Raw genomic sequence first — 12547 nt, forward strand, 5'->3', positions numbered from 1 at the left:
ATCAATGGGGCTAGGTCAGGACACTAGAAGCCCTCCCACTGTGCCCCCCCAAGCACCAAGGATATGATACCCAATTGGGAGGGGTTGAAAACACAGAAGAAGACAGAAACAGGATACAGGATGACCTTGACAGGCTGGAAAACTGGGCTATAACCAATAAAATGAATTTTACCAGGGATAAATGTACAGTTCTGCATTTAGGTAGGAAAAATCCAATGCATGGTTATAGGATGGGGAAGACTTGTCTTAGCAGTAGTATGTGTGAAAAGGATCCAGGGGTCTTAGTGGATCATACGCTGAACATGAGTCAACAGTGTGATGTGGTGGCTAAAAAGGCAAATGCAGTTTTGGGCTGTATCAACAGTAGTGTCCAGATCACGTGATGTGATGGTATCGCTTTACTCTGCTCTGGTAAAACTTCACCTGGAGTCTTGTGTTCAGTTTTGGCCACCACATTTTAAGAAGGATATAGACAAGCTGGAAGGGGTCCAGAGGAGGGCGACGAAGATGGTGAGGGGTCTGGAGACCAAGTCCTCTGAGGAAAGGCTGAAGGAGCTGGAGATGTTCAGCCTGGAGAGGAGGCGGCTGAGAGGTGATAGGATCACCATCTTCAAGTCCTTGAAGGGCTGTCATAAGACCAACAAAGTTTTGTTTTGGGAAGAAGTTTTTGTGTTGCAAGCATCCTTCTTCAGATACAAAGTGTGTCTGCACATGAAAACTTCTCCGGGGAGTGAAACTTGGGCGGTCTTCAAGGTGCCTGACTCAAAACCTTGCTTTATTTAAACGCAATAGGAGTCGATTGCACCTTTAAGACCAACTTCCTGACCATGAGAGCGGTTCCTCAGTGGAAGAGGCTTCCTCCTTAGGAGGTGGTGGACTCTCCTTCCTTGGAGGTTTTTCAACAGAAGCTAGATGGCCATCTGACAGCAATGAGGATCCTGTGAATTGAGGGGGAGGGGTTTGTGAGTTTCCTGCATTGTGCAGGGGGTTGGACTAGATGACCCTGAAGGTCCCTTCCAACTCTAGGATTCCTGACCATTAGAGCGATTCCTCAGTGGAACAGGCTTTCTCCCTGGGAGGTGGTGGGCTCTCCTTCCTTGGAGGTTTTTCAACAGAGGCTAGATGGCCATCTGACAGCAATGAAGATACTGTGAATTTAGGGGGAGGTCTTTGTGAGTTTCTTGCCTTGTGCAGGGGGTTGGACTAGATGACCCTGGAGGTCCCTTCCAGCTCTAGGAATCTATGATTCTATATAAAGCATCACTGTCCCAGACAGAGCACCATCTATACCTTGTGTGCTCCATATGCTTATCCTATCCCCTCTTAAAGCTGGCTATGCTTGTAGCCGCCGCCACCTCCTGTGGCAGTGAATTCCACGTGTTAATCATCCTTTGGGTGAAGAAGGACTTCCTTTTATCTGTTCTAACCGGACTGCTCAGCAATCACTCCCACATGTCCTTTCTGTGGTTTTACCTTAAGAATTAGCCTCCAGCACAGACTGGGTGAACATAAGGAGAGGCTAAGCTCGTGAATGTCCTTAAAGAGCCGAACAGGGACCAAAGATCCTTTGAGATATATCTAAAATAGCTTAGTTTGTGTTAAGAGAAAAATGGTCTGCAAACCACAAGAAGCCCTTTTGTTTTGATCCTCGAGGGTAATACTTGTGGGTCTCCTGGCCATATGAAGGCGTGTGAGGTTCACTGGTGTGTCTCCGTTCTCTTTGAGTTTCCCTAGGACTGTCTGGGTTTCTCCTTCCCCCCAGAGAGAAGCTTCACTTCATCCCCAAGTGACAAGACGCAGCTTTTACCTGAGAGAAGGGGAAAAAGATGGAGGAGCGGAACCCAGAAGGACCTGGAGCTGGTGAGACGGCAGGGAAAGGCCGCCTTCCCACCCAAGCTGGGAATTCTGAATTCTGGCAAAGCCAAGGGCCAGTTATCTGTAATCAGCTGCCTGCAGCCTCAGATGTGCATTTCCGACGCTTCCAGCAGTTCCGCTACCAGGAGGCCGAAGGGCCTCGAGAGGTTTGCAGCCAGCTCCATGGACTTTGCAGCCAGTGGCTGGAGCCGGAGAGGCACACCAAGAAGCAGATCACGGACCAGGTTCTGTGCTGGGTCAGAGGATGTGGGCCGGAGACCAGTTCCCAGGCGGTGGCCCTGGCCGAAGATTTCCTCCTGGAGGAGAAGAGGCAGGCAGAACAGGTGAGGGGATTCTCTCCAGGTACGTTCAGTTCAAACGATGTCTGGCCTTTTCCTAAAGGTTCTCTGCCAGATGTCTGTCTGAGTGTTAATCCTCCACATGGGATATTTCATGGCCTCTTTCAGCAGCCTCTTCTACAAGAGAATTCCTTCTCCCTCCAGATAACTCACCATCAGGTCTGCTGCTGGAAGGGTGCAGAGTCTGGGAGTGGGGCAGGATCCATTCCTTGGTCTTCTTCCCATTCCATCTCTCACCCCCCTCCCTCCCTGCTCTTTTAGATGTGGGCCTCGTCCGTGAAGAAAGAAGCTACATTCCCGGAGGCAGAAGGAGCTTCCTTGGAGCAAGGGCAGAGGGCGCAGGCTGTGGAGCGTGCCCAAGGTGCCCTCTCCTGTGGTAAGGTCTCTTTGTGTCTGGATGGAGAGCTAACAGTGTGGAGCAGGGGTTACTGTGGGTGGGGGGGTGGTATTTGTGAATGTCCTGCATTGTGCAGGGGGTTGGACTAGATGACCCTGGAGGTCCCTTCCAACTCTATCATTCTAAGTCCGTACCCTGGGTTTTTCACCTGGCTCATGGCTATCTGACATTTTGACTGCCCTCTGTTATTCTCTGGAACCCCATTGCCAGAGGTTGAAGGTGTTTGTTCCAGCTTTCAGCCCTGCCAACATTTTATCTCTCAGCCTCTGGAATGTGGCTGGGACATTCCTAAGACCAAACGCTAGGGCAGTGAACACAGAGAGTCCCTCCCTGGCTACAGAATCTTTTTTCTTTGGTCTTCTGGATCCATCACCTCCTGCCAGTACTCTTTAGTCAACTCCTTGGTGGAAATGAAGTGGGCTGCCCCCAAGTCACGTGGTTTCCTTTGTTGACTCCAAAGGTCTCACCGCCCCACCCTGCAACAGAAATAGGATTTGGCTTTTAGCCCAGCCCCAGAACCGGAGGGAAGGCTCAGGAGCCCTCTGGATAGGAGCCCATTTAAATGGCACTTGTAAAAGTCAAACAGATCCAAAGATTTTATTTAGCATTCAGGCAAAGGTCAAGTGAAATTCAGAGTAGTTAACTTTGAGGCCTAAATCACTGGCTGTGCAGATTGTAGTTCTATACACAGGCTAAAAAGAGTTCTTGAGGCTTCTTTTCTCAGTTAATGAGACAGAAATATCGGGAGGGTTTTGTTGACGTGTTTTCCCAAACACGACCATATTTCTCCTTAGAGTTTCCTGCAGGCTGGTACCCTCTTTTAGTACCCAGCTCCTCCCTTTGCAACCCGTTTCTGTCTCACTCTTGAGGTGCCCAAAGCAGTTTCCTTTCATTCCAGAGCAGGGGCCACCTGAGAGCTGATTTCCCTCTTCCACTGGGCAGGGATTCTTCCAGCACCGAGCTAGTGCTCTTTCTTCACTCAAGCTGGTGCTGGCCAGTTGGAGTGCTTGGAGCAGCTTGTCACTCAGTGTTCTCCAGTCCTGGGAAGACGCAACTTTTCACCTCCCGGGATTCTGACAGTGTAACACCTTGAAGCCTGTTTTAAGGGCTGTCCATCGAGAGTTCAGGTCCAGAAAAGAAGTAAAGACTTCGTCACAGAATACAGAGTGAACTTTTTGGCACTCAATGTCCGCTAACTGTGGTGCCTCTAAAGGGAGATGAGACACCTTCATGGAGGGCAGTTCCTCCCATTATTTTAAATATCCGTATTTCACCTTCCCTCCATAAGAGGAGCTCAGAGTGGCTGAATAGTATAAAGGCGGAGAAACCTGGGCAGAGCTCTTCAGCCTGGTGAATCAAGGGCGCCTCCACCTTCTGGGGCAGCAGAGCTCTGAAAACCAGTTCCCAGGAAGGGGCCAAGAATCACGGGGGATTTTGCCTTCTGTGCCACCCAGCATTTGTGGGGACATCTGGCAGGCTGCTCTGGGTTGCTGGAGTAGGGATGGCATGGCCCCGCCCCCGGGAGCTTCACAAAACAGCTGTGGGGCAGATTGCTGTTGTGTCTGGCTGAGCACCTATGATGTTAGCATGACAACAGATGCTCTGAAAACTCCTTCATATTCCCCTTGAGGCTCCAGATGGGTGAATGCGATGGTGTCATTTTATGTGACGGCATTCCCACCCCACTCATTCCCTGCCGCCATCGAGGCCTCGCGGAAGGCTGAAATACGTTGGCAGCCTCTCTAATCCCCGAGGTTCACAGGTCCCTGGTGCTTCTCTTCTGTCTCTCCCAGAATTCAGTAAAAAGTGTTTACATTTTTTTGTTGAGTGTACTCAGGGCAAGGTTTCACAACCCTGGGAAGGGGCCTGTGTGTGTGTGTGTGTGTGTGTGTGAAGGAGGGCACACCCAAGCAAACACCCTTCCTTCCTCCTTTGCCTCAGGGACAGGCAGTGAAGAGATGCTGTTGAGCCGTCGTCTTTTCAGAAGTTTGGAAACGGCTGCTGCACTCACAGCCCAGGTAGGAGAAATAAACCGGGTGCGGGGTGTGTGTGGGAACAGCATGGGTCCCTCCTACTCTTTTGCGGGGGGGGGGGATGCTTTTGCTCCTGCAGCTTCTACAAGGGCATCTGAACGCCCCTCCTTTTACCCATCCCATTTACACATCCTGTACCTTCCCAGACTTCTCCCTCCCAGTGTGCAACCTCTGCCTGGTGTGATCACTGAAGAGGAGGGAATCTCCTTTTTCTTCCAGGGTCCCTTTTCCTTTGAGGAGGTGTCCGTCTCTTTCACGGAGGCAGAGTGGGCCCTGCTGGATCCAGGACAAAGAGCTCTCTACTGGGAAGTCATGCTGGAGAACTATGGGAACGTGGCCTTTCTGGGTAAGGATCTTTCACAGGTACCAAAGGTACAAATTACTACCTTTGTGCTAAGGCATGAATCAGAATATTGAATAGCAATACACAGTTTTGTTCCATGGGATACATGGGGCTCCATCCCCGAACTCAAATGAAGGAATGCGCCAAGAATCCTGGAAGTGAAAAAGAACTTAAAGATTTATTATTAATAATAGAGGAGAAAAATTATTCTTAGGGCTCAAAGGGGCCCCAGGAAGCGAAGACTCTCCACCTTGAGTCTACATAGAACAGGTGGGATATATATATAACATAAATCAATATAAATATAACGTAAGTAAATAAATAAATAATTATAGCGTGAATAAATAAACAAAGAAGAGAGTTGAAACAAAGGCTTATACCTGAATTACAAAGGCAAAATGAACTAGAGCTTACATCATTGGATGGTGGGTAACCAATTATATGACTTAGGAAGCAATGATTGGCGCATGCAAGATTTGGGATGGACTACAAAGAATTTGCAACAAGTTGACAATAGTTTACATTTCAAAGAACACAAGAGAAGCCATGTTGGATCAGGCCAGTGGCCCATCCAGTCCAACACTCTGTGTCACATATGAACATAAGAGAAGCCCTGTTGGATCAGGCCAAAGGCCCATCCAGTCCAACACTCTGTGTCGCATAAGAACAGAAGAGAACCCTCTTGGATCAGGCCAATGGCCCATCCAGTCCAACACTCCGTGTCACATAAGAACATAAGAGAAGCCCTGTTGGATCAGGCCAGTGGCCCATCCAGTCCAACACTCTATGTCACAAAAGAACATAAGAGAAGCCCTGTTGGATCAGGCCAGTGGCCCCTCCAGTCCAACACTCTGTGTCACATAAGAACATAAGAGAAGCCATGTCAAATCAGGCCAGTGGCCCCTCCAGTCCAACACTCCGTGTCACATAAGAACATAAGAGAAGCCCTGTTGGATCAGGCCAATGGCCCCTCCAGTCCAACACTGTGTCACATAACAACATAAGAGAAGCCCTCTTGGATCAGGTCAGTGGCCTATCCAGTCCAACACTCTGTGTCTCATAAGAACATAAGAGAAGCCCTGCTGGATCAGGCCAGTGGCCCCTCCAGTCCAACACTCTGTGTCACATAAGAACATAAGAGAAGCCCTGTTGGATCAGGCCAATGGCCCCTCCAGTCCAACACTCCGTGTCACATAAGAACATAAGAGAAGCCATGTTGGATCAGGCCAATGGCCCCTCCAGTCCAACACTCTGTGTCACATAAGAACATAAGAGAAGCCCTGTTGGATCAGGCCAGTGGCCCCTCCAGTCCAACACTCTGTGTCACATAAGAACATAAGAGAAGCTATGTCGAATCAGGCCAGTGGCCCATCCAGTCCAACACTCTGTGTCACATAAGAACATAAGAGAAGCCCTGTTGGATCAGGCCAATGGCCCATCCAGTCCAACACTCCGTGTCACATAAGAACATAAGAGAAGCCATATTGGATCAGGCCAATGGCCCCTCCAGTCCAACACTCTGTGTCACATAAGAGAAGCCCTGTTGGATCTGGCCAATGGCCCATCCAGTCCAACACTCTGTGTCACATATAGAACATAAGAGAAGCCCTGTTGGATCAGGCCAATGGCCCATCCAGTCCAACGCTCTGTGTCACATAAGAACATAAGAGAAGCCATGTTGGATCAGGCCAGTGGCCCATCCAGTCCAACACTCTGCTTCACATAAGAACATAAGAGAAGCCCTGTTGGATCAGGCCAATGGCCCATGCAGTCCAACACTCTGTGTCACATAAGAACATAAGAGAAGCCATGTTGGATCAGGCCAGTGGCCCATCCAGTCCAATACTCTGTGTCACATAAGAACAGAAGAAAAGCCATGTTGAATCAGGCCAGTGGTCCATCCAGTTCAACACTCTGTGTCACACAGTGGCCAAAAAAACCAAGTGCAGAAGCATCAAGCTAGCCTGGCTTCCCTCTGGTGTGTAACCATATTATAGACCTACCTCTCTAGGATTAGGTGGTACCAACAACCCAATCAAGGATAATCACTGACAGAATTTTCCAGCTGCTATCCCACTCCCCCTTCCTCCTGGATACACATTTGGAATCACAAAGAGTCGGATTTGACAGTGCGACTGAACAACAAACACAACTGAGAACCAGTTTGGTGTAGTGATTAAGTGTGTGGGTTCTAATCTGAGAGAAGTGGCTTCATTCCCCACTCCTCCATATGCAGCTGCTGGAATGGCCTTGGATCAGTCACAAGTTCGCTGAAGAGCTGTTCTTTCCCAACTACCTCACAGGGTGTCTGTTGTGGGGAGAGGAAGAGAATTGTATTTATTTATTTATTTCTGTACATTTATAGTCCCCCATAATGGGCTTAGGGCGGATTCCAACATGGTAAAACAATTAAAATAGAACAATAAAACAAACAGATAAATAATAGAACAGTCGAACAGTTAAAACAGATTAAGAAATCAAAACAGTTAAGATATTAGCTCAAAATTAATTTATGGATGATGTGGACACATAAATTAAGACATACTTGTCACAGCTTAGGTGTCCAAAAAATGTCAACTGTATCGGTGATTGTAAGCCACTCTGTGACTTTAAGCAAAGGGTGGGGTATAAATCCCATCTCCTCTTCTTCCTATTCCTTCCTCTTCTTCTTGTCACAATTAACCAATCACCACATTCTGGAGTTTGTCCTTGAAAAAGATAAGGATATTAGCTGTTGGGAGACTCATATCACAAACACTTGCATGGTGGATCAGACCACTTAACAATCACGTTAACCCTTGAGGGAACGAGGGGGCTTTGCCCCCCAGATCCAGCCCCTTTATTCTGTCTGGGATTCTGGGAAGGATCTTGATCGTGGTTCTGTCCTTTCAGAAGAATTTTTACTCTTGAATTTATTTATTTCTCAGTGTAAAAATGATCTCTTTTTCTCTCTATGTGAAAAAGCCAGAAGTAGAAGAGAGACTGTGGTGGAGACGGACAACGGCCTTGCATCGAAAGAAATGCTGGGGAGTGCCTCAAGAGGATCCCAAGAGACTATTTCCTTCCCCAACGAGGTGGCTGAGAGTGAGTATCCTTCACGGTTCTGTCAAGGGAACAGGCAAGGAACAGCCACAGGGCTTCTGAGCAACATTTAGCTTGGTAGAATCCTACAGCCCCCTGAGTAAGGAGGGAGAGAGGCCTTCTGGGGGGCTGAAATCTGGGGGCTCAGAAACTCCTTGTGGGGAAGAGGTCAGTTGTGGCTCTTGATGGAGTCAGGTGTCCTTAAATACTAGATATTCTGCAGGGAAAGGTAGAGGGGTGGTTAAGATCAGCCAAGATAGATGACGCCAAAGGGCTGTCAGTTCTTTCTTCCTGCAGGCATAGAGATTCCTTTGGACCTTCCCAGCCCTCTCTGATGCTAACAGGATTTCTTTCTTTCTTCCAGCAGAGGAGGATCAGAGGGATGGAGAAGGTGAAGGACTTCATCAGCAACTGACAGATAGAGTTAAAAATGAAGACTTGAAAGAAAACATCAGGAATCAAGACAGACTAAACACAAAGAAAGATGGCTGCACGGTTGAGAAGAGAGATGGAAGAAAGCAGATTGTCCATTTTCCAAAGCACAAGCTAAGGAAGGCAAGTAAATCCATTATGTGGGGAAAGTACTTCAGAAATAGATCGCAGCTCCTTGTGCACCAAACAGCCCACAGAAGGGAGAAAGCTTTTGAATGCTCAAAGTGTGGAATGAAATTCGGTCAGAGTGGCAATCTTCAACAGCATCAGAGAATCCACACAAGGGAGAAACCTTTTCAATGCTTAGAGTGTGGAAGGAAATTCACTGCAAATGGTGACCTTAAACGGCATAAAAGAACGCACACGGGGGAAAAACCTTTTGAATGCTCAGAGTGTGGAAAGAAATTCCGTCGGAGTGGCCATCTTCAAGTGCATCGAACAACCCACACAGGGGAGAAACCTTTTGAATGCTCAGAGTGTGGAAAGAGATTCAGTCACAGTAGCAGTCTTCAACAGCACCAAAGAACCCACACAGGGGAAAAACCTTTTGAATGCTCAGAGTGTGGAAAGAGATTCAATACGAATGGAAGTCTTCGGCAGCATCAAAGAACCCACACAGGGGAGAAACCTTTTGAATGCTCAGAGTGTGGAAGGAAATTCATTGCAAATGATGATCTTAAACGACATAAAAGAACACATACAGGGGAGAAACCTTTTCAGTGCTCAGATTGTGGAAGGAAATTTAATGCAAATGGTGATCTTAAACGGCATAAAAGAACACACACAGGGGAGAAGCCTTTTGAATGCTCAGAGTGTGGAAAGAAATTTAGTCGGAGTGGCCATCTTCAACTGCATGAAAGAACCCACACGGGAGAGAAACCTTTTGAATGCTCAGAGTGTGGAAAGAGATTCAGTACGAGTTCCAACCTTCAACAGCACCAAAGAACTCACACAGGGGAAAAGCCTTTTGAATGCTCAGAGTGTGAAAAGAGATTCAGTATGAATGGAAGTCTTCAGGAGCATCAAAGAATCCACACAGGGGAGAAACCTTTTGGATGCTCAGCGTGTGGAAAGAGATTCAGTACGAGTAGAAGTCTTCAGCAGCATCAAAGAACTCACACAGGGGAGAAACCTTTTGAATGCTCTGAGTGTGGGCAGAGGTTCAGTTGCAGTAGCCATCTTCTGCTGCATCAAAAAACTCACACAGAGGAAAAACCGTTTGAATGCTCAGAGTGTGGTAAGAGATTCAAGTTCAGTGGCAATCTTCAAAGGCATCAAAGAACCCACACAGGAGAGAAACCTTTTGAATGCTCAGAGTGTGGAAAGAGATTTTGTCAGAGTAGCAATCTTCAAGGGCATCAAAGAACTCACACAGGGGAGAAACCTTTTGAATGCTCAAAGTGTGGAAGGAAATTCAGTACAAATGGTAGTCTTCAACGGCACCAAAGAACCCACGTGTGGGAGAAATCTTTTGAATGCTCAGAGTGTGGAAGAAAATTCAGTCGGCGTGGCCATCTTCAACTGCATGAAAGAACCCACACAGGGGAGAAACCTTTTGAATGCTCAGAGTGTGGAAAGAGATTCAGTCTGAGTTCCAATCTTGTAATGCACCAAAGAACCCACACCAGGCAGAAACCTTTTGAATGCTCAGAGTGCGGAAAGAAATTCAGTCAGAGTGGCCTTTTTCTACAGCATCAAAGAACCCACACAGGAGAAAAACCTTTTGAATGTTCAGAGTGTGGAAAGAGATTCAGTCAGAGTTACAATCTTCAACGGCATCAAAGATCCCACACAGGAGAAAACCTTTTGAATGCCCATAGTATTGAAAGACATTCAGTTTGAGTTCCTGTCTTCAACAGGACCTAAGACCACAGAAGGAGGAAATATTTTGAGTGCCCAGTGTTGTGGAAAGAGGCTAACAGTAGCAGTCTTCAGCAGTCTTCAGCAGCATCAAAGAATCCACACAGAGGAAAAATCTTTTGTATGCTCAGAGTGTAGAGTTTGACTCAGCAAGGAAATCTTCATCAGTATCTAAGAATCCATTGAAGGAGAAACCATGTAACTTCTTAGCCCGTGAATAGAACTTTTCTGTTATTTCACACCTAAAAGACAACCACAGACCACAGAAAGAACTGAAATTAGATAACATCTTGTAGAAAGCTTGAGTCTACCCTAACCAGGAAGCACCATGAGAGACAATGAGGGGAACGAGACTGGCAGGGGCACACAAACGAGAAGCCGAGGGATGAACCAAGGAGCCTAAAGATCTTCCTCAGCTCCCCTGGCATCTGGTGGTATGGAGAGAGGTGTGCTCCTTCAGCCTGTGGGACGACTGGCCGACCCAAACCTTGAGAACATGGCAGCCATGATGTGGATGGTCAATTTCTTGATGGACGAGATACAAGCCATTTCCCATCAGCTACAGTCACTACCAGCTCTCTCACATAAGAACATAAGAGAAGCCCTGTTGGATCAGGCCAGTGGCCCCTCCAGTCCAACACTCTGTGTCACATAAGAACATAAGAGAAGCCATGTTGGATCAGACCAATGGCCCCTCCTGTCCAACACTCTGTGTCACAAAAGAACATAAGAGAAGCCACGTTGGATCAGACCAATGGCCCCTCCACTCCAGTCCAACACTCTGTGTCACATAAGAACATAAGAGAAGCCCTGTTGGATCAGGCCAATGGCCCATCCAGTCCAACACTCTGTGTCACATAAGAACATAAGAGAAGCCCTGTTGGATCAGGCCAAAGGCCCATCCAGTCCAACACTCTGTGTCACATAAGAACATAAGAGAAGCCATGTTGGATCAGGCCAATGGCCCATCCAGTCCAACACTCTGTGTCACATAAGAACATAAGAGAAGCCATGTTGGATCAGGCCAATGGCCCATCCAGTCCAACACTCTGTGTCACATAAGAACATAAGAGAAGCCCTGTTGGATCAGGCCAGTGGCCCCTCCAGTACAACACTCTGTGTCACATAAGAACATAAGAGAAGCCCTGTTGGATCAGGCCAGTGGCCCCTCCAGTCCAACACTCTGTGTCACATAAGAGAAGCCCTGTTGGATCAGGCCAATGGCCCATCCAGTCCAACACTCTGTGTCACATAAGAACATAAGAGAAGCCATGTTGGATCAGACCAATGGCCCCTCCAGTCCAACACTCTGTGTCACAAAATAACATAAGAGAAGCCCTGTTGGATCAGGCCAGTGGCCCCTCCAGTCCAACACTCTGTGTCACAAAAGAACATAAGAGAAGCCCTGTTGGATCAGGCCAATGGCCCCTCCAGTCCAACACTCTGTGTCACAAAAGAACATAAGAGAAGCCCTGTTGGATCAGGCCAGTGGCCCCTCCAGTCCAACACTCTGTGTCACAAAAGAACATAAGAGAAGCCCTGTTGGATCAGGCCAATGGCCCATCCAGTCCAACACTCTGTGTCACATAAGAACATAAGAGAAGCCCACATGTGAGAGCGGGAGTACTTGGCCAAGTTTAGGGAGAGGTGTTTGTGAATTTCCTGCATTGTGCAGGGGTTGTACTAGATGACCCTGGAGGTCCCTTCCAACTCTATGATTCTATGTTTCTAAGTTCTAGGCACTGGCGACTAAAGTACAGGGCTGGGATGAGGAGATGAAAATAGATCAATTTCACCAGGGGCTGAACACCAGGCTACTGGGTCGGGGCCTAATGTAAGACAACCCTAACACCCTATTGGGGTGGATCCAATCAGGTTGCGAGGCAGAGAACCAGCAGCAGCCGGTCCCAGGCAGGTGAAAGTCTTCGTCCTGGGAGAGAGGAGGCGCAAAGAAAACTCCCACCCGCATCATGGAGTGAGAGCGGCGAGTCAAGCAAAGATTGTGTTTAGAGTGAACCACATTACCGAAGGCTCCAGCAGACCTCGCGCCCCCACCCTCAAGAAGAAGACTGAAACCAAAAAAGGCAAAGATGGAACAGTGGTGCTCATAGATATCGTGTTGTGAGGACAGCGACCCACCAACTCCCCTTCGTCCAGTGAGGACAGTAGAACTTAACAGCTGGCGGGA

At 47.9% G+C, this 12547-nt stretch overlaps 2 protein-coding genes across 2 annotated transcripts; both read left to right on the top strand.

The window, feature by feature from the left end:
- The first annotated feature begins 1826 nt into the window (after positions 1 to 1826).
- LOC132571025 (zinc finger protein 213-like) lies at positions 1827 to 8141 on the top strand. The gene is made up of 5 exons (XM_060237656.1): positions 1827 to 2021; positions 2475 to 2589; positions 4558 to 4628; positions 4863 to 4989; positions 7951 to 8141. The coding sequence occupies exons 1-5, from the start codon at positions 1827 to 1829 to the stop codon at positions 8139 to 8141; spliced, it is 699 nt and encodes a 232-aa protein (XP_060093639.1).
- A 186-nt stretch (positions 8142 to 8327) lies between these two features.
- On the top strand, positions 8328 to 10504 carry LOC132571026 (zinc finger protein 883-like). The gene is made up of 3 exons (XM_060237657.1): positions 8328 to 8343; positions 8432 to 10273; positions 10359 to 10504. Exons 1-3 carry the CDS (start codon positions 8328 to 8330, stop codon positions 10502 to 10504), a joined length of 2004 nt encoding a protein of 667 aa, XP_060093640.1.
- The last annotated feature ends 2043 nt before the right edge of the window (positions 10505 to 12547 follow it).

This window comes from Heteronotia binoei, chromosome 5, assembly GCF_032191835.1.
Source record: "Heteronotia binoei isolate CCM8104 ecotype False Entrance Well chromosome 5, APGP_CSIRO_Hbin_v1, whole genome shotgun sequence".
In the NCBI taxonomy this organism is placed as follows: domain Eukaryota; kingdom Metazoa; phylum Chordata; class Lepidosauria; order Squamata; family Gekkonidae; genus Heteronotia; species Heteronotia binoei.